Source organism: Astatotilapia calliptera, chromosome 16 (assembly GCF_964374335.1).
Source record: "Astatotilapia calliptera chromosome 16, fAstCal68.1, whole genome shotgun sequence".
Taxonomy (NCBI): domain Eukaryota; kingdom Metazoa; phylum Chordata; class Actinopteri; order Cichliformes; family Cichlidae; genus Astatotilapia; species Astatotilapia calliptera.
The window spans coordinates 11,913,273-11,940,528 of NC_137437.1; the positions used below are offsets into that span (position 1 = coordinate 11,913,273).

The following is a 27,256-nucleotide window of genomic DNA, read 5'->3' on the forward strand; positions in this document are numbered from 1 at the left end:
AGTCAAAGTACTTGCAAACAAAGAGGCAATTAAAATGAATGATATGTTGCAGAAATGTTATGTAAAGTTGTGATTCTCTATTATATTTATTTTGTATTATTGTTCTGTTATTATTCTTTTAGTATGTCTCCACTGTTATTCCCTTTTATTCCTGACATTAAGATGTTCTGTATATACTTGCTAATAAAGTTTTGGGTAAAAAATATTTCCTGTCAATGCAGATGGGAGGAGAAAATGGCAGCCAAGGTGAAAGTCCTTTCAGCCTCCATTTAGTGTTGAGAGCAGAAAGAGGAAAAGTGGAGCTGAGGCAGGGTGAGTGCTAACGCAACATTCTTGTTTTTGTGCTGTCAGAGTCTCCTCCAGAGGCTTTGACTTTTACCAACCTGCTATTGGAAAGCAGCTTTAGTTCTGAATAACTTTGCTATTGCAATAAGGTTTCTTTGTGCTCCATCTAGCCTGCTGTTTCCTATAGAAAAGTCCTTTAGTCTACCTACAAATGTGATATGAGGACAGCAAGAACAGTGCAGGCGTTCTGTTTTATGGTGATCTATTAATGCTATAGTGCACTAACATTATTATTATAAAATCATTTAATATCAAAATCAAGGAATAACCATCTAAATATTAACAACTGCACAATATAGTGAGGTAAGACAGAAACAAGTTTAACATACTACTACTACTATTACTACTACTACTACTACTACTACTAATAATAATAATAATAATAGTGGGCGATACACTACTACTTCTGGGTTAACCTTGGATTTTCTGTTCTTTGACGGTGGTTCACTCCTTGCTGCTCCAGAGCAGGTAATACTCCAGCTATAAGATCATTATAAAGATTTTTAACCACCATTAGATAATATCTCTGATGTAGCTGACCAATGAAATGCCCCTTTTAGACTGGTCAGATACTGCCAACACCACCCCTTTCCTATGAAAGTGCAGGGAAAACCCTGAGTTAACATACAGAGTTGATGACCAAATTTATGTGACCATTTATCCTGATCTTCATATTAGAGCAAGTGAATTCAGATCCAGTTTGCTATTTGTCCTCAACACTTCAAACCAACACCCAGGATGTAAACAAACGAAAATACTGAACACTGATTGAAGCCCAGATTGACTCTTAGTAAAAGGAAAAACAACGACAACAACAACAACTCAGGAAACCTAATTCAAGGCGTTCACTTTCGGTTTTCGTTTCGTTTCAGATTCAAACTTAATACTTATTCTTAGTAGCCGTACCACAACACAAAGTTTTCTCATCGTTTAATATTCGTTTTCTTCTTTTATTGAGACCTTCAGCGTGTCCGGTGTTCGAGATTAACTGGAGTCGCAGATCAACTGGTGACGGTTAAACAGAAATGCGGTAGACTTGCTTTTCAGGATACCGACAAACAGGGAAATAAACACTGACTATTTCATCTGTGAATAGGAGTGGTGATTTCTAGAAGTTTGTGTATAGCTATAATTAGGTATTTCTTACCAATGAAGGCCAAAAAATAAATACACAATACAATTTCACTTAGTTTAAAGTTTTTTTTGCATGACGCCACAACGAAAAACGCAAAGTTACAAATGTATTGTGCATGACACGGGAATAAAAACGCGGTGACAGAGATGTGTGTCTGGTTGTAGTCTATGACACTTGGCTACAGGTGGCAGTAGTTGACTCGACTCTGTTTGAGTGCACACAAACCAAACTGCACACTTTAGTTGTGAACGCTGTGAATCGGAGCAACAAAATGCGGAGGAGTAAAAACGAAGACAACATTTTCCAGATCGTTGGCTCTTACCGTCGTGTGAACTGAATCGGTGTGGTGACGTTTGTTTGGCGTTTTCGCGGTCGCCTCGTGCATGAGAATATCACCAGGTAAAGTCGAGACAGTTTTTACTATTTTATTGGTCAAGACCAAAAATGCTGAGATATTCAATTTGTGTTCTCTAGTTGTGAAATGTGTTGGGCTGCGTTGTAGTTATTGTTATTTAACTGAAACGCAGTATTTCAGTTGTCACCACAAGGTGGCACAGTTTCGCCGTGAAGGTACGTGACCTACGTCATCACGCCACTGACCAAGTGAGCCTTGAAAGAGAGGATGGACTGTGTATCGGTGTTTAAAACTTACGGATGTTGTTGACTCCGTCCTCATTTTTCCTTCGAATTCATTGCTTTTGATGCTGCACTGCTCAACATATCCTCACACAACCGCATAAGTATCACAGATGAAATATTCAGCTGTTATTTCCTGGTTTGTCGGTAGTAGCTCCTGAAAAGCAAGTGTACCACACATGTGTTTGACGGTGTCTCGTTGCTCTGGAACGCTACCCGTCCAGGTGTCGTGTCAACCTCACGGTAGATATCCCCGAGAGAATTTATTTCCCCTGCGTGGCGAGCACGCACTGGGCTTTCCAAATCACGGACAAATAGTATCTGTCATTCTTGATTTTTAGTTCACAAACAGTTCTTATAACGAATGTCTGCCCCTGAAATGTTGGAGGTTTTATTTCTTTATTCAGTAAAGTTACAGGATAATTATCAGGAAAAATGTGTTGGTTTGTTGCCCTTTCAGGGATTGAATTGAATCTTCTTTTGTTTTTTAAAGTACAACAACGGAGAAATAAAAAGAGACAAACAAAGCAAAACAACAACAACAACAACAAAAAGCTTTCATGATCAAAAAGGAGCAGGAAGAAGCATAAACTTATTTAATCCCACCCCCTTTCCAGTACCCAGTAATCAATAGACTACACTTTTTCTTCCTGTTTATGCCCGGACCATCAGAAATACCTCATAACAATTACATTATGTGTTGCATGTATTTTTAATTTCTTATGTTTGTAATTTTATATATATATATATATATATATATATATATATATATATATATATATATATATACACAATCTGAAACGAATACACAAAATATATATATATTGTGTGTATTTAACAACCCCAGTAACACCGCCCCAGTAACAAAAGGGGTAGTAGCTGATCACTGACTCAGTAAATGGCTTAATGGTGCCATATTTTGCATTTGCACCTTGCTCATAGTAATGTATGTTTGGCAGGTCAGTTTTAGGTTTAAATGTGGGTGAAAGACTCGTGTTTATGATGACGACTAAAAAAAAAAATTAATTAAAAAATGTAATTAAGTAATTTGAGTTGAAGCCCTCATGATGACCCTATACCTTTGCATGAACTGGAGGTTTTTAATCCTGACTACTGGCAGGCACTGATCTGCATTTTTCTCTATTCCGGCTTTGACTTTAAAAGCAAACAATCACCATTTCAGGTTTGGCTGTACTTTCGCATTTTCACTATAGCTCAGAGAACTGTAGAAAACTCACTTCCCTTCAGACTAAGACTGCAGCAATAAACTGGTGACCAAAGTCACAAGGAGGTTTTTGTCAGCTGGTCAAGAATACACATTTTCTTACACCGACCTGTGTGACAGCGGGCTTAGTCACGTGATCCTAAATCAATACAATAGAATACAATGCCTTTATTCTCACTATACAGGGAGTGCAGAATTATTAGGCAAGTTGTATTTTTGAGGAATAATTTTATTATTGAACAACAACCATGTTCTCAATGAACCCAAAAAACTGATTAATATCAAAGCTGAATGTTTTTGGAAGTAGTTTTTAGTTTGTTTTTAGTTTCAGCTATTTTAGGGGGATATCTGTGTGTGCAGGTGACTATTACTGTGCATAATTATTAGGCAACTTAACAAAAAACAAGTATATACCCATTTCAATTATTTATTTTTACCAGTGAAACCAATATAACATCTCCACATTCACAAATATACATTTCTGACATTCAAAAACAAAACAAAAACAAATCAGCGACCAATATAGCCACCTTTCTTTGCAAGGACACTCAAAAGCCTGCCATCCATGGATCCTGTCAGTGTTTTGATCTGTTCACCATCAACATTGCGTGCAGCAGCAACCACAGCCTCCCAGACACTGTTCAGAGAGGTGTACTGTTTTCCCTCCTTGTAAATCTCACATTTGATGATGGACCACAGGTTCTCAATGGGGTTCAGATCAGGTGAACAAGGAGGCCATGTCATTAGTTTTTCTTCTTTTATACCCTTTCTTGCCAGCCACGCTGTGGAGTACTTGGACGCGTGTGATGGAGCATTGTCCTGCATGAAAATCATGTTTTTCTTGAAGGATGCAGACTTCTTCCTGTACCACTGCTTGAAGAAGGTGTCTTCCAGAAACTGGCAGTAGGACTGGGAGTTGAGCTTGACTCCATCCTCAACCCAAAAAGGCCCCACAAGCTCATGTTTGATGATACCAGCCCAAACCAGTACTCCACCTCCACCTTGCTGGCGTCTGAGTCGGACTGGAGCTCTCTGCCCTTTACCAGTCCAGCCACGGGCCCATCCATCTGGCCCATCAAGACTCACTCTCATTTCATCAGTCCATAAAACCTTAGAAAAATCAGTCTTGAGATATTTCTTGGCCCAGTCTTGACGTTTCAGCTTGTGTGTCTTGTTCAGTGGTGGTCGTCTTTCAGCCTTTCTTACCTTGGCCATGTCTCTGAGTATTTCACACCTTGTGCTTTTGGGCACTCCAGTGATGTTGCAGCTCTGAAATATGGCCAAACTGGTGGCAAGTGGCATCTTGGCAGCTGCACGCTTGACTTTTCTCAGTTCATGGGCAGTTATTTTGCGCCTTGGTTTTTCCACACGCTTCTTGCGACCCTGTTGACTATTTTGAATGAAACGCTTGATTGTTCGATGATCACGCTTCAGAAGCTTTGCAATGTTGAGACTGCTGCATCCCTCTGCAAGATATCTCACTATTTTTGACTTTTCTGAGCCTGTCAAGTCCTTCTTTTGACCCATTTTGCCAAAGGAAAGGAAGTTGCCTAATAATTATGCACACCTGATATAGGGTGTTGATGTCATTAGACCACACCCCTTCTCATTACAGAGATGCACATCACCTAATATGCTTAATTGGTAGTAGGCTTTCGAGCCTATACAGCTTGGAGTACGACAACATGCATGAAGAGGATGATGTGGACAAAATACTCATTTGCCTAATAATTCTGCACTCCCTGTACAGATGTACAATGACATACAGAGAATCTCAGTGCAAACATGTGGGGGGCTATATACATATGAACAGTATTTACAGAAAAAGTATAAAAATGTGCAAAAATACAATCTGGTAAAAAAAAAAAAGAAAATAAATATGGAAATAAATAGAGTTACAGTGGGGCAAAAAAGTATTTAGTCAGCCACCGATTGTGCAAGTTCCCCCACCTAAAATGATGACAGAGGTCAGTAATTTGCACCAGAGGTACACTTCAACTGTGAGAGACAGAATGTGAAAAAAAAATCCATGAATCCACATGGTAGGATTTGTAAAGAATTTATTCGTAAATCAGGGTGGAAAATAAGTATTTGGTCAATAACAAAAATACAACTCAATACTTTGTAACATAACCTTTGTTGGCAATAACAGAGGTCAAACGTTTACTATAGGTCTTTACCAGGTTTGCACACACAGTAGCTGGTATTTTGGCCCATTCCTCCATGCAGATCTTCTCGAGAGCAGTGATGTTTTGGGGCTGTCGCCGAGCAACACGGACTTTCAACTCCCGCCACAGATTTTCTATGGGGTTGAGGTCTGGAGACTGGCTAGGCCACTCCAGGACTTTCAAATGCTTCTTACGGAGCCACTCCTTTGTTGCCCGGGCGGTGTGTTTTGGATCATTGTCATGTTGGAAGACCCAGCCTCGTTTCATCTTCAAAGTTCTCACTGATGGAAGGAGGTTTTGGCTCAAAATCTCACGATACATGGCCCCATTCATTCTGTCCTTAACACGGATCAGTCGTCCTGTCCCCTTGGCAGAAAAACAGCCCCATAGCATGATGTTTCCACCCCCATGCTTCACAGTAGGTATGGTGTTCTTGGGATGCAACTCAGTATTCTTCTTCCTCCAAACACGACGAGTTGAGTTTATACCAAAAAGTTCTACTTTGGTTTCATCTGACCACATGACATTCTCCCAATCCTCTGCTGTATCATCCATGTGCTCTCTGGCAAACTTCAGACGGGCCTGGACATGCACTGGCTTCAGCAGCGGAACACGTCTGGCACTGCGGGATTTGATTCCCTGCCGTTGTAGTGTGTTACTGATGGTGACCTTTGTTACTTTGGTCCCAGCTCTCTGCAGGTCATTCACCAGGTCCCCCCGTGTGGTTCTGGGATCTTTGCTCACCGTTCTCATGATCATTTTGACCCCACGGGATGAGATCTTGCGTGGAGCCCCAGATCGAGGGAGATTATCAGTGGTCTTGTATGGCTTCCATTTTCTGATGATTGCTCCCACAGTTGATTTTTTCACACCAAGCTGCTTGCCTATTGTAGATTCACTCTTCCCAGTCTGGTGCAGGTCTACAATACTTTTCCTGGTGTCCTTCGAAAGCTCTTTGGTCTTGGCCATGGCGGAGTTTGGAGTCTGACTGTTTGAGGCTGTGGACAGGTGTCTTTTATACAGATGATGAGTTCAAACAGGTGCCATTCATACAGGTAACGAGTGGGGGACAGAAAAGCTTCTTACAGGAGACGTTACAGGTCTGTGAGAGCCAGAGATTTTCCTTGTTTGAGGTGACCAAATACTTATTTTCCACCCTAATTTACGAATAAATTCTTTACAAATCCTACCATGTGAATTCATGGATTTTTTTTTTTCACATTCTGTCTCTCACAGTTGACGTGTACCTCTGGTGCAAATTACTGACCTCTGTCATCATTTTAGGTGGGGGAACTTGCACAATCGGTGGCTGACTAAATACTTTTTTGCCCCACTGTATGTTCCTGCTGCAGCTCCGCAGGAGTGTGAGCCAATGAGAAACCGAGGCACAAAACATTAGACCACAATTTCAGCATAGAAATTGATGTGTGCGATGTATGTGGGAAGGCAGTTAAGTAATGTGGCAACACAACAAACCTTGTTAAAAAAAAAAGTGGGGACCCGGCTCTCACTCGATGGGAGTTGGCTCTTCTGATTCACTACAGAGCTGATGCTTCTGCTCATGACACATCACTACTGGTCATGGCAGATGGCTGCCCCTCCCTGAGCGAGGCTCTGACGGAGGTTTCTTCTTGTTTAAAGGAAGTTTTTTTCCTTCTCACTGTCGCCAAGTGCTGGCTCATAGGAAATGTTTAATTGTTGGGGTTTCTGTGTATTCTTGTAGAATATATAATATAGCACACCTTCAAATGATAGTTGTTTGATTTGGTGCGATTATATATTAAATTGAAAAGAGCAGGCCCTTCCTCAGGAGAGGTACCGCTATGAACGTATGTCATGAGATGCTGTTTTTATTTTAGATATCAGGTGGGATATAGTGGCAGTGTATGCATTAAGAGCATACAGCAGGTCCAGTGCTGTGTTTTCCTGTTGGGACAGGTGACATAGTGGTTGTTAATGTTCTTTCTATTTAGATGTGGTTAAAATCAACAACCCAAACAGCCCTGAAATGCTGAGTTAGCAGGCATACTACCATGCAATGTCTAACTAAAAGTAAAACAACAACAACAACAAGACTTTCTTTAACAAGTAACACAACCCAACAACTGGTGTTACACTTTTACTTCAGATTTCCAGGGAAAAGAGTGCCTAGAGTACTTTTGTGTTCAGTTAATATACTCCTTTCGTTTGAATTATTTTTCATACATTCTAGATGTATTTTCTATTTTTCTATTTTAGATGTATACACCCACACAAAATGAGTACTCTGTGTGTAGTCACATCTGTGTCACATTTGCTGTTCTACCTAGCAGCATCTATATTTAACATCAAATTGTGATATTTCGCCCAGCCCATCGCATTCTCTTTAACACTGGTTGCTTCACATTTCCTGTTAAGAGGGCGGAGTTTCGCCATCCACATAGTGTTCAGTGTAACTGTCAGCCAGCTATCAGAGCTGAATCTTCCTGCTTCTGGTAAGTTGCGCTTTTTCAAGAAATTGTTTCTGTTTGAAAATAGATTTTTACCTCTAATGAATCATGTCACATTTTATTCTGTTGCCTCTTCTCACATTAAAAAAGCAAGTTTATTATAGAAGAACAAAACGAACTTTATAGTTTATACCATCAGTGAAAAACTGAGAAAATATTAGAGAACCAGACTAATGTAATGCAGCCACACCACTGCTTTGTGACACTTAAAGTTATAATAAGCAGCGTGGGGAAGAGAAGCTTCTGTTTTTGGGGGGAAGTTGACTGCTTGACATTTTTCTGAGAAAGGGTTGCACAATTTTTTAACCGGGTTTCTGTGTCAGTGTTGTATTAAGTGGAGTTAATACAAAGCTGTATCATCACCCCCTCCTGTTTTCTGCATCATATGTCAGCTTCACAAAGGAACTATCTGATTATTTCTTGTGCCTGATGATAGATACATGCACACAGAAAGAGCAGCAGTTAAGTCGTAGCCTCCACATGTCTGAGTGTCATTTAAATGAAAACACATTACATTAAGCTACATTTGCTGCAACTAGTAACAACTAATTCCACTGTGGCATCTTTGACCGTAACATAGGAATGTTATGATCACCGTATCTCCTGAGCCAGAAGTGACTATATTGAATCGATTACATTTAACATTATTACTAAACAGAATCATGTTTGTTGTTAACAGGTTGGAACTTTTCTCCAGCTCATTAAATACAACAACAGTGACAACACAGGAAGAAAGAAAGTCACAACAAAACACTTTCTTAATCCTCGTTAAATTTCAGATTAAGAGCAGTTCATATCAGTATCAGTGCCTTAAAATCTGTCTCGTCAGTCACCTGGAGAGTTAGAGTAGAATCTTATCGAATAAAAAAGCGGTTAACACAGGGTGAGCAATAAAGTTCTGTTCACGGAAGTGCATTGTAACGTGTGCTCATGATCAAGTTTCTTTTTCTTCTGCTCATGTTATAATCTAATACAGTCTAATGTGAGCTTTTCATGCTGTGTGTGTGTATGGTGCATACACTTTCAGTCAAGTTGTTTAATTAGCACACAGTAGGGCTAGGGCCAGATGATGCTGCATCACGCACTGGATTCAACTGAATTTTAAACTGTAAACACAAAGTGTTCTGTCTGTGTTGAATTAAGTCAAATGATAATTTGAGGCCTTTTGTTTCAGACTAAAATGATGCTCTATAAGGCTTTAGAAAAAGTCTCACACACCACCTCAGTCTCTCCAACCTCATTTGTCTCATTTGATAAGGTATTTTTAGGCTGGTGGAGTCAGTCATTTATAGACACATACGAGAGAAATGCTTCCTTCTTTCTCATGAGCACTTTTTTCAGAAAGCGGAAATGTACTGATGAACTAACACTTCACTCTTCCCTTTACCTTTTATGGTGTGGAATACTGACACATTTCGCAAAACTGGGTGGTTTGTGGTTGAGTACAGGAAACCTTTGCACTGGGTATTATATTTGTTAGCTCTGAAAGTTGGGTGTGTTACACATGTCAGCATGGTCTTTAATGTAGTCTGTGAGTTAATGCTGCTGTAAGGACACTTATAAAATGTTTCTTCTTGTTACAGCAGTTACACGAATGGTTAGCTGAATATTTGTGTGTGTGTTTTGTATAGTTTTTCAGCCATTTTAAATCAATGTTGTCAAACTGTACACAAACTGTACGCAAATCCTCGCAGCAACTTGCCGAGATGTACTGCAGCTACAGACCTGAAGGTGGTGCTGTTGTCTGTGCTGCTTGTAGCATTCAGCGCTCTTCTGTTCAGATGCTTGAAGACAAAGGAAAGGTTCATCAGCAATTAAGGTTTATTTATCAGAATCCGAATACTTTAATAATCCCTAAAGAAATGATGTGGGTTACAGTTGGTCCAAGAATCCATTAAATAATACAATATATTACAGAGTTTACAAAGTATAAGAGCACCTTTTTGGAAATAATAAGAGATACTTGGGGCGTGAGCAAATTCATGAGGAAGTATTTTATAGGATCTTGTTAGTTTTGTAGTTGTCCTGTGTCTCTGCCTTTATGAAAATTCTGCAATTTTAAATCCGCTGACTGTTGTCTTTTTCCATCAGAACATGGATCGGTGTATGCCATTACTTATTCTCCTGCTGATGGGTAGACATGGTAAAGCATAAATACTACATTACAATATTTATTCACAAATTTATAAACCTTATCAACCTTTACCTTTTACTTAATGTGATGTTTAATAAAATGACTGCATGTGTAAAATGTACGTTTGAGCGGTTTATGATTTTGAGGTTGTCAATGACTCTGTAAACATGATATACATGATACACTTTTGGGGGTTTCTTTCCAGGGCTGTGCCAACAAGAAGAAGTTTGCTCAAAGTCACTGATCAACTCCTGTGATGACTGTATAAAATCTGGGCCATACTGTGCATGGTGCCAAACACTGGTGAGAAAGAAAGTTTATGTAAAATCTAAATACTGTCTCTGTTTTAGTGCTAAAGTGAGCGTTTTATCTACAACGAAAAGCTGTCCTCTAATCCACTGCTGAACCCGTGGTAGCATGTCAGTAATTACCTGTTATACCATTAAAATACATATGTAGAAATACACACTCGTGTGTTTCACCTCAGTCGCAGCTGAGTTCATTTTCAATCCACACAATAGACCCTCAAGTTTTCTAATTAGTTGATGTGGTTTCCATTCTGTCAAACACCACATGCTGCTTCACACTTCCTGCAACCAAATTAGATTTTGCTTCTCAGGTTATCGTAGGTTCACATCCAGAACTTATTGTAAGACTGAGCCACTGCCAGTACATTAGGTCAGCTTCCTTTCTTACTATGATGGCACGTTTTGTTACTTGGGTGACTATTAGATATTGGATATTTCTGCACCAGAGATGGAGTGCATCACATTCAGACTACACTGTGTAATCACTAATTCCACTAACTTTAAGTCCAGTGTCATGCTCTTCCTGGTCCTGCCGTTATATCAGCAGATCAGCAATGTAACATACCACAGTTTTCCAGCCCCTCTTCAGGCTTCATGTGCTTGAAAAGTTCTGGTTTTGAGGTAATCCAAGATGATAGTTAAAGATATAGTAAGACAGTGTAAAGTGTGTAATTGAATTTGGGTACTTAATGGTGGAATCTACCAGAACCCCATGTTGGCATCAAGTTCACACAACACTTTTGCTCTGCTGGTATGCACAGTTTACAGTGCACATACTCTTTCAAATCAGATAGATCCTCACACAAACCTAGCTTTTTGTTGTCTTTGTTAGACACAACCACCATACCCACACACATGGCTGATAACGCCCAGGTTTTCCATGTTCTAGAGGTTTTCCTTAACCCTTCCCAGCAGTGTAAACGTCGTGAAAACTTTTGGAAAAATGGCATATCCCATTTTAAAAAAATCTTACAGTTATCGTACTTCACCAAGGCTGCATCAAAAACCACATTTTGCTAACTGGCTGTACCCATAACAAGACTTTGTCCAGTTCTAATATTACAAAGGAATGGTGCTTTAGGGATACACTGGACCTGGCTTTATGAAAGGGGAGATATGAGAACAGTTCCATGATTCACTGTGATACAGACCATTGAAAGCAGTGATAAATATATATGACAAGTGGTGCAGATCTTAGAAATGTTAACAATGGTTTTTCAGTTTCATGCTATAAGCTGTGTGGATCTAAACTCAGAGGTCAACTATGAACATTATGCGTTTTTATCATTAAATGGTTATTATGTGATAATACCGATCAGGCAAACTTTTGTGCTTTTATAACTTTTATAATAAGTGGTGATTGTAATGTGACTGTGATATTGTCCTGATGGAGCTCATACTGTACATTACACTCACTACTATAGTGAGTGTAAGCCGCTGGAAAATGTTTTTCCTTTTGACTTGAGGATTATTGACAAAATTCTTTTTAAACTTGGGCAAAAGACACAGATAAGTGATATGTATCAAGATTTATTATGAAGAAGAACTTTCTTTTTTGTCTCCTTCCCTTCATGCAGAATTTCACCAAAGATGGAGAACAGGATGCAGTGCGCTGTAACACCAGAGCTGAGTTGGTCAAAAGAGGCTGCAAAGAGAATGAAATCATCTCCCCTAAAAACAAACGAAACATTGCCAAGGATGATCCTCTGTCTGCATCTCAAAATGGGCAAGTTGTCCAAATGAGGCCTCAGAAGATTGACCTTGACCTGCGACCTGGTCAGTGGAATCGGTTAATGTTGCCTACAATATTAAGTGAATGTCAGGCCTGGTTTCTCACAGATTCATTCCAAGCAGAAAGTGCTTATAAAAATTGCATGAACTCACCCTATCACAACAATCTGAATTATGTGTCTGTATACAGTGGGGCAAAAAAGTATTTAGTCAGCCACCGATTGTGCAAGTTCCCCCACTTAAAATGATGACAGAGGTCAGTAATTTGCACCAGAGGTACACTTCAACTGTGAGAGACAGAATGTGAAAAAAAAATCCATGAATTCACATGGTAGGATTTGTAAAGAATTTATTCGTAAATCAGGGTGGAAAATAAGTATTTGGTCACCTCAAACAAGGAAAATCTCTGGCTCTCACAGACCTGTAACGTCTTCTGTAAGAAGCTTTTCTGTCCCCCACTCGTTACCTGTATGAATGGCACCTGTTTGAACTCATCATCTGTATAAAAGACACCTGTCCACAGCCTCAAACAGTCAGACTCCAAACTCCGCCATGGCCAAGACCAAAGAGCTTTCGAAGGACACCAGGAAAAGTATTGTAGACCTGCACCAGACTGGGAAGAGTGAATCTACAATAGGCAAGCAGCTTGGTGTGAAAAAATCAACTGTGGGAGCAATCATCAGAAAATGGAAGACATACAAGACCACTGATAATCTCCCTCGATCTGGGGCTCCACGCAAGATCTCATCCCGTGGGGTCAAAATGATCATGAGAACGGTGAGCAAAGATCCCAGAACCACACGGGGGGACCTGGTGAATGACCTGCAGAGAGCTGGGACCAAAGTAACAAAGGTCACCATCAGTAACACACTACAACGGCAGGGAATCAAATCCCGCAGTGCCAGACGTGTTCCGCTGCTGAAGCCAGTGCATGTCCAGGCCCGTCTGAAGTTTGCCAGAGAGCACATGGATGATACAGCAGAGGATTGGGAGAATGTCATGTGGTCAGATGAAACCAAAGTAGAACTTTTTGGTATAAACTCAACTCGTCGTGTTTGGAGGAAGAAGAATACTGAGTTGCATCCCAAGAACACCATACCTACTGTGAAGCATGGGGGTGGAAACATCATGCTATGGGGCTGTTTTTCTGCCAAGGGGACAGGACGACTGATCCGTGTTAAGGACAGAATGAATGGGGCCATGTATCGTGAGATTTTGAGCCAAAACCTCCTTCCATCAGTGAGAACTTTGAAGATGAAACGAGGCTGGGTCTTCCAACATGACAATGATCCAAAACACACCGCCCGGGCAACAAAGGAGTGGCTCCGTAAGAAGCATTTGAAAGTCCTGGAGTGGCCTAGCCAGTCTCCAGACCTCAACCCCATAGAAAATCTGTGGCGGGAGTTGAAAGTCCGTGTTGCTCGGCGACAGCCCCAAAACATCACTGCTCTCGAGAAGATCTGCATGGAGGAATGGGCCAAAATACCAGCTACTGTGTGTGCAAACCTGGTAAAGACCTATAGTAAACGTTTGACCTCTGTTATTGCCAACAAAGGTTATGTTACAAAGTATTGAGTTGTATTTTTGTTATTGACCAAATACTTATTTTCCACCCTGATTTACGAATAAATTCTTTACAAATCCTACCATGTGGATTCATGGATTTTTTTTTCACATTCTGTCTCTCACAGTTGAAGTGTACCTCTGGTGCAAATTACTGACCTCTGTCATCATTTTAGGTGGGGGAACTTGCACAATCGGTGGCTGACTAAATACTTTTTTGCCCCACTGTATATTACTAGTGCCTATGTATGCTGTGTACTGTATGTACTATTTACAGTTCATATATTGTTCTACTGTATGTATGGGGGGGAGTAGCTTTGGTTTTGCCTTTAATCATTCCCTTTTTTTTAACTGTGTTTGCAGGACTTCCAGTTTCATTCAATGTTTCTTTTAAGGCAGCTGAGGGCCATCCAGTGGATCTCTACTACCTGATGGATCTGTCCTACTCCATGAAGGATGACCTGGCAAATGTCCAAGTACTAGGAACAGATCTTTTTGCTGCACTGAGAAAAATCACAAACCATGCTAGAATAGGTAAAAACATTACATCATAATCTCCCAACTTGGTATACACAGATTTTACTAACTGTGGACAGGAACTCCAGCCAAAGAGCAACGAATGAACATTTAAATCCAAATTAGTCAGTGTCTTTAAAATTGCTATAATAGTGCATTAGTGCATCAACTGTGGAGTGTAGGGCTCTTCTGCTGGTGGATTCATGTAACATGTACCTCCTGCTTTTCAGTAGCTAAATATGGCTACAGAGAGCTTTTAATTAACGACACAGTGGTGTTCATTCATTAGGGAGGAGGTTGTCCTACAGAGGTTTGTGCTCTCCCAGTCACTTTTGGTAGGAATGGAAACTAAGTCAGAAATTAATTTCAAGTCCATTGTCAACAAAGAGTTAACACAAAATGTATTATCTTTTCTGCCCTATACTGTTGCTTTTTAGTATGTTTTATAAACCTTACTATTTCTGTAATTCCAGGGTTTGGTGCCTTTGTTGATAAAACAGTCCTTCCTTACACGAATACCAACAAGGAAAAACTGAAGAAGCCGTGTGATGAGAACGACCAGCAGTGTCAGCCTGCCTTTGGCTACAGACATGTCCTTAGTTTGACACCAAATAAGAATGACTTCGAAGCTGAAGTGAAAAAGCAGTTTATCTCTGGGAATCTGGACTCTCCAGAGGGGAGTCTGGATGCCATGATGCAGGCTGCTGTATGTGAGGTAAGACCTCTGCTGCTAAGACCATACAGTGCCGTCCTTTAAATCACACATCCCTTATCATTGATCTGGTGGCATCTGAACAGGTCGGCCTCTGTTCTAAATGTAAATGATGGTCGCTTTTAAATAAAGTGTTAATTACAAGCTTTCTTGGTCAGTCGTACATACTGATCTGAGTCTAACCTGCTCACCACAGAGACAAGCACCACAGTGCAGCAGATGCACAAACACATATACACACATGCAGTGGTTAAACTTCGTCACAGTCAATGCTCACAGCTCATATAGCCAAACATGTAGGCCTCTACTTATTTATGACTTGTCACATGTTCTGAAAAGTCAAAGCTAACAGACTGGAAACAGGATGAAACAATGGAGTTCCATCCAGCCAAACATGGCTCACACAGCAGTTATGTTCATAACTAAATGTTTTAGAGAAATTCGATCTAGATGTATTTTTCTCAGGGTAAAAAAAGTAAATACAGCTTTTTTTTTAGCCAAAGTTGATTTTGACAGCATTTGACTGGGTCTTAATGCTCCCTGATATGTTGTTCAGGACAAAATTGGTTGGAACAGCAACAGCACTCGGCTGATTGTGCTTACCACTGATGCTGGATTCCATATGGCTGGGGACGGAAAGCTGGCCGGTATACTGGAACCCAATGATGAAAAGTGTTACATGGAAAACAATCTTTATGTCAAGAGCACTGAGATGGTATGTATGGAATCATGTGAGTTTTGTTCAGCTTCTAAGAAGAACATGGATCAGATTTATAAGCATCCAATGTTTTCCCCTCTCTTTTAATTGTTTTGAATAAGGACAAAAAAAATCAGACTGCACAGAAAACAATGATATAAAATCCATACTTGCATTTATATATACGCTGACGCCTCACACACACATACATATCACTTTATTTTCTTTTCCATCTCTTCTCCACTCTCCAAAAATCTCCAGGACTACCCCTCTGTTGGACAGCTTGCTATGCAGTTGGAAAAAAACAGGATTCAGACGATTTTTGCAGTGACACAAAATGTTGAGTCTGTGTACAAGGTAAATAAGATGTACCTTTCATTTTCTATCTGCTTGTGGGGCAAAAATAGTTGGACTCTTGACTGATTTTACATTTCATGTCTTTCCAAGGAACTCTCAAAGATGATTCCAAAATCAGAAGTTGGAGTTCTGTCATCAGATTCCAAGAATGTTGTTCAGTTGATTGAAAGAGCCTACAATGTAAGTTGACACATTTTGTGATGAGTGGAATATTTCTAATGATTTGGAGGTGTTTTTTTTTTCTCTCTCTCATTATCTTTACCGTACCAGACCATTTACCATCTTTTCAAATTCATGACAGGCATTATCCTCTAAAGTGACCATAACTCATGACAATCTCCCTGAAAAAGTGAGAGTCGTCTACAGGCCGATATGCAGCCATGGAGAAAAAAGCGAGAAAGAGGGGGTTTGTGACCAAGTGCACGTGGGAGATGAGGTCAGTGTTCTTTGAACTTTTCATAGTCACATGTCACCCACATGTCAGTGAACATTGGATGATTGATCTGGATGGGTGGTCCAAGTCTTGGTGGCACCTATTTTGTAGCTCAGAATCTTTAATTCTCGATCCTTTGGGTGGCGCTGTCACTTGGTAACACTGCCCTCTCTGCGGTAGAGTATCACTTCCTGTTCCTATTCCAACACACAGTGGTGTGTTTGAGTAACTCATCTGCATAATAATTTAATTAAAAATTTTTAGATAACTTTTTATTTCATAATAAAACCTTAATGTGCTTCATCCGAAGCACACTCTCTGTGTACTCGCTCGCTAATTTATAGCCAAAGTTTTCACTCACTGTGTCTTTACTGTTTTGCTAGCTTAGCTCGTAGCAGACTTGCTAGCAGCATGGCCTCTTCACCTGTCCGTCCTGCACTTTCCTGCTCATTGTCTCAGATGCTTAGTTACTCCTCGGCCTCCTTTAGCATTAATGATACTTTGACCCTCCAACCTTGCTGAGGAGATCTGAAAGAATATGATATGGAATTTTTAACCTTTTCACCAAGTCCAGGATCCCACAGAGTTTTCACCTAGTTGGGAGAGTACTTTAAATGGTAGGTGGGCTGAAGACATCCTTCTCAGATGCCCTTTATTGCAAAATGCTTACTTTTTGCACAACCTACTGCCATTGTTGCACTTTTCTATTGCACTGTTGGTTCAGTATCATTCTGTTCTGTCTGGTGTTGCACTGGTTTGTTGTTGTTTTTTTTTCTTGCAATTTTTGCACACTTGCACTTTATGTCATCCTGTTGATTGACTGCCACATATAGCAACATGGTCTTGGAGGCACAGAGTACAGTACTGTGTACTGTACCACTGCACATGGTTGAAATGACAATAAAGCCACTTGACTTGACTTGACCTTCGAAATGGCTTTTTTAAATAAAACCAACCAAGCTAACTCCTCAGCCTAAACTCTAAGGACAAACCCAGCCATGCGGTGGAAGAACTTTGTCTCAGCCACTTTGTGCAGTATTGTTTTGGTCAGTACACAAAAGTCATTTTTGTGATTTATCATTGATAAACAATTAAATTCAGACCCAATTATTAATTTCAATTGCCTGGTGTAATAAAAACCATTATGCTGATGTGGTATCCATCCACACGATAAACCTTACTCATGGAGAGTAACTTAGGTAGTCACTCTTTATTAAAGTGGTCCAGATAGACCAGTATCATTCTAATACTGAGTACCATGGGCTGACTCTTAACAAGACAGTTTAAATCAAGTTGAAAACCAAATTAGTGCATGTACCTGCAAGCTTTAGACCACGTGGGCAGAACAGCCAAATGCTGAGAGCCAATAATGTTTAAAAATGTATACACAGCTCTTTGGGTATCATTGATATATTACAGGGCTCTAGACTAACTTTTTGCCACGGTTGCACATGGTTTTATTTTTTACAATTATTATAGATGTTTTAAGGCTGTAAAACCCCTCACTACACACTTTATACACTTTTCTCAGACAGGCATGAACATTTTCACACTTTTCTCTCTTGTTTAAACACAAAGTTCAAACCTTGTAGAAAAATAAGTCCAGTATTATAGAATGAAACCAAAGGCGCTCCCGCAGGTGACAACGTTTCGTCGACCTTGTTGTGTTTGTTGGGGAGAAAACTTACAAACATACAGTACAGCACTTCAGAGTCACACTGCTAGCGATCTAAGATTTATGTAAATTTGACAAGCTGAACGCATTCTGTACTGTACAGGAGATATGGCACGAGATCAATTGACAATAGTCTACAGCCAATCAGGACGCAGAACACAATGCGCTGTTTAAAACAAACAAACAAAAAAAAACCACTGCATGCAAAATTGCACACAAAAAAATCTGCGAAACAGCAAGGCCGCAAAAGGTGAACCACGTTATAGCGAGAGACCACTGTATACTGTTATACAAAGTGAATCTCTTGTTTTGACCAGTTTATAGTATTGTTACACTATATGCACTTGTGACTCACAACACCTGAATTCCCATTCCAGGTTATTTTTGAAATTACAGTGACCGCAGACACGTGTATGGAGAACGAGTTCTTTACCATCAGTCCACGGGGCATTAAAGACACGCTGACAGTGACCATAAATACCACATGTAAGTGCCAATGTGACACTGCTGGACCCATTATTGACCCCCATCCACACTGCAATATGAGTGGAAGCATCAGCTGTGGTATTTGTAGGTAAGCTCTGATTCTCAGTGTTTTGGTATTGACTGAAAATGTTATTGAATCCACTTAAATGTCGTCAAAGCTGTTTGCAGCCTGCTCTGTCTGCCAGAAAAGTACCAGCATCAGTCATTTGTTTAAACATATAAGAATGGTGACATTTATTTTCCTGTTAATGCCGACAACCAGAGCTGCTTTACACTGTAAGTAATGCCCCTTTCTTTAGTTCAGTAAATCACTGCATCTGTCTGAAGTAGAGATTGGCAGCCTTCAAGTGGATAATTCAAACACAGCCTGGGATTAGAGCTTTGCTTCTTCTCTGTCACCAGCATTTGTGATCAGTCTCAACTCATGTCAGATATCATAAATACAGGTCAAGGCAGTCCTTTGTCATCACACAAGATTGACTTTGTTGCTCTTTGTACTTCTCTGTCCTGGTCTGAAAAGACGTGTGATTTCTTCTCCCATCACAAGCCACATTTTCTAAAGATAGCCAAGAAGAGGTGTAGGGGTCAGTGTCCCTTTCAGTTCACAATATTCAAATGAGTTTTATTCATATAGCACCAAATCCCAACAACAGTGGCCTCAAGGCACTTTGTATTGTAAGTGAAAGAGTCTACAAGAGGGGTGTCAAACATAAGGACCGGAGGCTAGAATTGGATAAGCAAAGACTCTAATCTGGCCCACTGGATCCATCTTTGGAAAAGAGGAAGTACATAGATTTGAAACTTTTAGCTAAATTGTCACAAGTTTTGTAGCTTTCCTATTGATAAAGCACCAATGTTATTAATTTCAAAATCCTACACTGCTTTTTTTCTCAAGCTATCTCATTCAGAAGATTTTTAGAAAACTTGACCTCTGACCTTGAAGTCATGGTCAGTGGGATTCAAAGTTATTTTTAGTCGATGCACCTATGGTATCAACTAGAGATGGCACGATACCATTTTTTATGTCCGATACCGATATCATAAATTTGGATATCTGCCGATACCGATATGAATCCGTGTTTTTTTTAATATCTTGCTGCATTTTGTATAAGTTTATACTCAAGTTTAAATAAACAGCAACACTAAAGCTATTCTGTTATACCTGTATGTAAAAAATATACTGCGCCCAAAATATTTCATAGTTCAGCAATACTGATCAATCTAATAAACTTAAACCTACTTCATCCTTCCTATTCTGGTATTTTAAAGAGTACTTAGCAGAAATATTAAGCAACCTAACTAATAGGGTTGCAAACTCTCAGCAAAAAAAAAAAATAGGGAACCACCCCCCACCCTCCACCTCATGATGCTTAATCGATGTAATCAAATTTAATTTGATGCAGTGTGAAAAAAAAATGCACAGAAATAAATTATTTTTCAAGAATAATTAAATAGATTCAACATCTTTCTTCAACAGAATTGCAGAATTCACAGATGGTACTTTCCCAAAGGAAAAAGTAGTATAGCTTACTAGGATATGTTAGACTTAACAGTTACTATATACAGTAATGGACTTCTATACATTTTACATCAGATTAAAAATTTTGGTGTAAGATTCAGATAATTATTTATTAAAAGCTAGACATTTTAAATGAGAATAAGAAAGAAAAGTATGTCTTTGTGCCCCCTTTTCCCTGTTCATGCCCTATCAGCCCCCCTGGCTAAACTTTGCTAGATCCGCCCCTGCACAGTTACCAGCCGTCAGCTAGAAAAGGATCCTGGTGTAGAAAGTAATATTAAATAAATTCTAACAACAGCTTATCAAGCTTAAACGTGCTGCTGGTTTCCTTTTCTGGTACAAAGTGGGCCAAAAACAAAGAAGAGAGACGGACTCGTGACAGAAAAGCCGATCAGCTGATCATTAAGCAGTTTCACGATTGAAGTAGCAGCAGGAAGGTGAGGGAAAGAGAGAGGCAGTCGCTCCATATATCGGTTGTTAAGCTTAACGTGGGAATGCTTTACAAACATTCAGAAATGAAATAACACACTTGCTTTACTGCTCTCTGGGATAACTTTCTCGGAGATGAAATGCTGGTTTGGTAGCGAGGCTCCAAATACACACAGCCGCTCTATCACGTGAGCATACTGCTCCGACGTGCTACGGTTATGAGCTGAGTTACGCCGTGTCGCAAGTTTTGTTCCTTACTTTTTTTATTTCTCGCCGATATCCGATCCAGTAATTTAGGTCAGTATTGGACCGATACCGATACGTAATACGGTCCATCTCTAGTATCAACTAGAAAGTCCTTCGTCGCCTTGTTCTCAAGTTATTGCATTCACAAACTTCGGTATCCACACTGGGGTGAAGGAGATACCCGATCAGCCTTTACAGCTGAGGGATAAAAACTTACTTGGCAGATTAAGTTAAAAAGAGAAAAGGTCAGTTTGCGTGTGACCATTACAACAGAATTCTTTACAGCAATGTTTCTAAGTAAGAGAAAATGCACAGACAGAGTTATAAAGAAGAAGAAGCTGGACTGTTTAGGAGAGATGACCAGGTTGATGGACATGAAGTAAAACACACTTTCACAGTAGCCACAAAAAGAATCATACAACTAATTGGAAGTTGCACCATCCACAATGAGCTGCTTTGCACTGACAAGCACATGGATAAACACTTCTGACTTAGTTCTAAGCTTAACTGTGTAAATGTTTAGCAGTGTGAGGGACAGGAAGTCAGGTCTTATGAAAACATTCATGTTTTTGAGTTGTTGAGGTTTAGAGGAAGAGAACCCTTGTAACAACTCTTATTGTGTTATAGCACCACTAGCGGGGGTTGCCCTACTACTGTAGTAGTTGTGGGAGTCTCCTAGTGTGTGTGTGAGTGCAGTGGCAGCCGAGCAATCTGTTCAGAGGGAGACCTTACCATTGTAACGGTCTGGTGCCAACGCCTACCTGTCCCCACACATGTATGTATGGACTGAGTAGAGCCGTGGAGACCTGGCTTGTGTGGTCTCATGTTGCCAACAACAAATAAAGGTCTATTTAACTGACTGGCCTCCAAGTTGTCCGGCTAACCTCCACACCACATGCCCGCTGGACCTGCTAGCTGCTCCTTCCTCGCCAGACTGCCGTTACACCCGGATGAAAATTGAAACACTACTATTATCAGATAAATTTGTTTGCAGACTCACCTGACTCATCATCAAAGATGCAATCACATTAGGATAAAGAATGAGTGAGAAAGGCTAGTATTATTTGATAATTACTGTAAGTTGATATTAGTGATGGTGTGATCAAATCAACATTTTCATATTTTACTTTGTTTCCTAAAATTGTCTAATAGTTTCATTTTTGTCATGATGTCAAACTGTGTCCATTCTTTGAACTTCTGATAAAAAGTCTGCTAGGTTTACACAACACATCCATCTGTCACAATCCACACAGCTTTATCTGCACAAGTGAAAGACGAAAAAGTCACCAGCATCATTTAGAGGACAGACTCCCTCACACCTAAGAGGTTTGCTGGAGGAGGAGTGAGCATTTATTTGCAGTCATGCATCAGAAAGTGTTTAATAAACTATGTTTTTCACAAAGTATTTTGAGAATTATTTGTGACAGATCACCAGTGGAAATAGTGAAACTTTGTCCCTGTTTATGTCATTGCTTGATGCAGTTATCAGCCTCTACCTGTAATTATAGTGCCATCCGTAAACACACTATCTATCATGATAAAACTTAAATAAGAGTACTACAGCTGTTAAGCTCTGTTGACCAAAAGTAAGTAAATATTTGACACATTGACACAGAGTCAGTCCCCAACAGGCTGTTTAAGGTTATAAGTTAATGCTTCTTACTCCTGCTACAGTTTCACACGCTGACACACAGCAGAGCTCTACTCCATTTGGACTTTTTGTTCCAAACTGTCTTACGCAAATTGTTCTCTGGTCACAAACACCCATCAGCCTTTAGCAACACTGGACCTTAGCCTCACCTGGCTATTTGTGGCTGTTTGTGGGACTGCCGCTATATTTGGTCCAGCACAGAAGAGTGCGACCAGAAATAATAATAAGAAGTGTTAGACACAGGAACTCTCTTCTCTTCATCATCTGCCTGTCTTCACTGCCCTCATGGCTAATAACAAATAACAAATAAACAAAATGTGCAAATATAGTATAATTTAAATATATTCAATACCTATATAACTGAGGTGTGCAAATAAGCATATTGTTCCCAGGTTCAGTTTGGAGTAGATTTGTGGACGTTTGTGTTGTTTTTGAGTCTTTTGGTGAGTATTGTAGGGTGTTAATAGCACACAAGCATTACTGGCAAGATCAAAGGTAAAATTGTGAACGTGTTTGTAGTTTTAGAAATGGTTTGTGTGCTGTGGTGTGTTGAATAGAGTTATCTATGGATTATAATGTGTATGATTATGGGACAGTTAACAGATTCCTCAGTATTAATTTTTGGAAGTGAACAAATATTTTGTGGCAAATTTTATTTTCTGTTATTTATTAATGTTCAAATTTTTTGATGTATTTTTTCCAAATTTTTTCTTTATTTAGCTGCAAAGAAGGTCACGTTGGTCAGTTCTGTAACTGCAAAATTGGGAACAAACAAGAGCACACCCTGAGAGCATCCTGTCAGAAGGATAATGGCACTGAGTGTGAGGGTCGAGGAGACTGTGTGTGTGGCCGGTGCGAGTGCCACAACACAGATAGTGGAAGCCAATACTATGGATCCTACTGTGAATGTGACGATGACCACTGTGAGAAGTTTCAGAACCAACAATGTGGAGGTAGGTTTGCAGTCATTCTCCTCAAAAGAAGGTCTAATTATATCAAAACAAGATAAAAAAGTAAAATAAGTTACTTTGTTTTCTTGTGCAAACATTTTTATGATGGAAACATCCACCCATCCATCCTCTTCCACTTATTCCTGTTAGGGTCACAGGGGGGCTGGAGCCTATCACAGGGTACACCCTGGACCGGTCGCCAGTCTGTCGCAGGGCTAACACATAGAGACAGACAATCATTCACACTCACATTCACACCTAAGGGCAATTTAACATGAACAATTAACCTAACTCCACTAACTGCATGTCTTTGGACTGTGGGAGGAAGCTGGAGTACCCAGAGAGAACCCACACAGACACATAGAAAGGCCAAGTGGTGAAATCAAACTCAGGACAGCACCATCGTGCTGCAATGATGGAAAAAGTGTTTCACAATGGCCTCACACCTTTCTAAATGTGTGGACAGGCTCAAACTCACCCCATTACAGGTCTTTAATTTGAACATCATCTTAACTTTACCAATCATCTCTTATTCAACTGTGATTATTCTACTGTGATTATTCCACTGTGATTATTCTACTGTGATTATTCCACTATGCTCCTAAAATCCATACAAACAAACTGAATTCTACTTTTAGCCTGTTTGGTTTGGAACAAAATAATAGATGCTATCTTAAAAGTGCTGTGTCTCTGTGGTAATTTGAATAGGTTTACAACTTTGCTCAAAGTTTTTGGGTTCAAAAGTAATCAGACGGTGCTGTGGAACGTGTGTGTGGGTTTCCAGTCAGGTTGTGCTTTATGTGGTGAACCCACAGGCATCAGGAGAGGCTTTGTCTCTTGCTGGTGATGTTCTTTATGTTCTTGGTTGTCATGTGGCACAGACTCCTTGCTGCAAAAAAATATTTTGTTCTTACTATTTGCAGGAAAAGGTAAATGCAAGTGTGGAAAATGTGAATGTAATTCTGGCTTTGAAGGCTCTGCCTGTCAGTGCAAGACCTCTGACGAGGCCTGCCGTACCGTAAACAATAGTGTTTGCAATGGCAGAGGGATCTGCAAGTGCAATCAGTGTGAATGTAAAGGGGGATATCAGCGTCCTCACTGCCTGGAATGTCCTGGCTGCACTGACCCGTGCCAGACCAAAGTGTAAGTGATTTCTTAATTCCACGGAGCTTTTCCTCTAAACGTGGTGTTCACTGTTTTGTGTAGTAAAGCAAAAGAAAAAACGAAACCTTTGACTTTGAATTTTGAACTAATACATGTAATTGTGTTTTCAGGAACTGCATTGAATGCCTCGGCTTTGAATCAGGTCCCTTTAAAAAAAACTGTAGCGAGGCTTGTAAGACCATTTCTTCTACAATAGTGAAGGAAGCGTTCACCCTTTCACCCAAGGAGTGTAAGCAGAAAGACAGCGAGGGATGCTGGATGACATTTAAGCTGGTTCAGTTGGTTGGAGAGGATAACTACAAGGCTGAAATTATGATGAAAAGAGGTAGGATGTTGATGAAATGACAAAAAACAGTCTTAATTTATTAACAGTTTCACTGATTCATTGCAGTAATAACTGTGCTGTCACAATGCACACACTGAGGATCCGCACAGGGCTGGGATGTGCTGACTGGGGGACATTAGGACCTTGCAGGCCAGAAAATATACTGTCTGTTTATCCAGCAACAGCTTTTAAATCAACTCTGTGAGCCCAACCTGCTTCATAGAGCTACCTATGCTAGCAGGGCTAAGAAAAGTCAGCAGACATAGATTCAAAGCCCTGATAGAAACACAATTTGCCACTCAGTAGCCATCTTGAAACCCCTCCAGGCACTTATTGGAACAGTTATTTTTATGAATCATCAAACTCGATCACCAGTCAAATCTGATCCTCATCATATAATGTCTGTGTTATCATTTTCTACATTTCATTCATTTACAGCTCAGTGTTCAAACTTGTCTAATTTGTAACTCTGTAGATTGTCCAAAACCGCCTGATGTCATAGCTATCATCGGAGGCTCCATCGCAGCTGTGGCCCTCATCGGTATTCTGCTGCTGATGCTTATTAAATTACTCCTCTACATGAAAGACCTGAAAGAGTTCAGGAAGTTTGAGAATGAAAAGAAGAAGTCCAAATGGGCAGAGGTGAGACATCATTCTGAGTTATTTGTGCAAACAGAAATAGCTGTCACACATTTCAGATTGGTCTCTTTGGACAGTGACTGTGTTGGTTTCATGTTAATCTAACTCTCTTGTTACAGTTACTATTTTTGTTTGCTTGATTCATGTAATTCAGATACAACATTTCAGTCAACTAAAACTAAACTGTTCTTACAAAAACATTTAATACCTGTCGGAATCACTATTACATGGATTAAAAATCCCAGTTCGTCAGCTCCTGTCCATAGTGAGTAATGGGAGCAAGTTAAAGCAAGAAATAAACAACTGGGAAGACAGACAGTCTGCATGAAACAAGCAGACTGTCTGACAACGCTTGCCATTTACGCTCAGCGCAGTAGTGAAACTTGATTTAGTGTGACACAAAGTGTAAACAGACAATTTTTGTCATCAAAATAAAAGTTGTTCCTTCTGAGGGTTAGTGGTCAGGCAAATCTTTTACTCTGAAAGCAAACATTGTTTTTTTTCTGGTTGCAATGCACTTTTTCAATTTCATTACTGTTTGGCTAGTAAAGTAATTCACAAGTATTTGCAGAGTACTTGTTTGTGGCAGGCAGGAGGCACGGCACGACCACAGTTCAACATTTTGCAACATTTTCCTTTATTTCGGTTGTTGCTCACCCACTTCCACGACTGCAGCTCCCTAGCTACCAGCCACACACATCCACAACAACAACAACCCAACAGGCCCTAGTTCATTTATGTGCAGGGGAAGAGTGATGTGCTGATTAAGCTCCGGTGCGCCGACCTCCCACACAGCCGCGTCATGGACCACACTCCACCACATCGTTTTTTTCTAGTGGTTGCCAACCAGTCTCTAGGCTTTATTAGTTTAAACATTGAAAAGGATTGTGCTTGCTCTGGCAGCAGTACAATGAATGTAGCTGTGACTCACTGATCCACAGTAGCAGTCACTTCTTTGAGATTAACAGGGTTTGAAAATTTGTAAAGTTAAAAGTGACTGACATTAGAAGATGAACACATGTCCAGCATATTGGGATCAGCCTGTGTATCGTATTATAATTTGCTTCGTCAAATGATTTAAGCTTACTTCAACTTACTTTGAAACTTCAAGTCATGATGAATAAAAAAGATAAATAAGATACAGATTTCTCATTACTCTGCTCTCTCTGTTACAGGCTGACAATCCACTGTTCCAGACTGCCACCACCACTGTGGCCAATCCTACATTCACTGGTGCAGACTGAGGGCTATTGTTGCAGTACACACAACAGACAGTTATCCAAGTTATGTCTGACTCTTTCTAATGCTCACAGGTTAAGAATATGCACACATTTGCTAATGGATGCATTTACTGGTATTAATATAGACTTCTTTGCTTTCTTATTTGTGAATGCTGTTAATTGTATCATAGTCCAACAATTATGCACTTTTGCTTGTTTATTTTTTCAGAAATAATTTTTTTGAAATTTATTCCATACTGTATGTATAACTATATATCCATGTATCTACATGTGTATCTATCGATCAGTAAATAGACATACAAGTTTTCTCCACTGAATTATCAGAAAACTGATAAAACATCCAAGGTAGTGATGCTTGTTTCTGTTTTGCTGCAATCTAAGCAATACATGTGTACAGTTTTGGTAATAAAACCATGATATTTCACATAATATTGATGTTGAAAATTGGTAATAAAAAATAAGTTTTTGGTTTTATACTGTGA

At 39.8% G+C, this 27,256-nt stretch overlaps 1 protein-coding gene across 3 annotated transcripts; it reads left to right on the forward strand.

The window, feature by feature from the left end:
• The first annotated feature begins 280 nt into the window (after positions 1-280).
• Positions 281-27,256, forward strand: itgb2 (integrin, beta 2). 3 transcript variants are annotated; one of them, XM_080290306.1, is made up of 16 exons: positions 281-312; positions 10,090-10,141; positions 10,338-10,435; positions 12,018-12,216; positions 14,098-14,268; positions 14,724-14,965; positions 15,519-15,677; positions 15,921-16,016; positions 16,107-16,196; positions 16,318-16,452; positions 18,502-18,698; positions 23,176-23,408; positions 24,329-24,548; positions 24,680-24,894; positions 25,370-25,536; positions 26,709-27,256. In XM_080290306.1, exons 2-16 carry the CDS (start codon positions 10,093-10,095, stop codon positions 26,775-26,777), a joined length of 2,340 nt encoding a protein of 779 aa, XP_080146432.1. In that variant the 5' UTR covers positions 281-312; positions 10,090-10,092; the 3' UTR covers positions 26,778-27,256. The 3 variants fall into 3 exon arrangements, with proteins under 3 accessions (XP_080146432.1, XP_026001573.2, XP_026001572.2); XM_026145788.2 differs by lacking the exon at positions 281-312 and adding an exon at positions 1,673-1,879; XM_026145787.2 differs by lacking the exon at positions 281-312 and adding an exon at positions 7,904-7,983.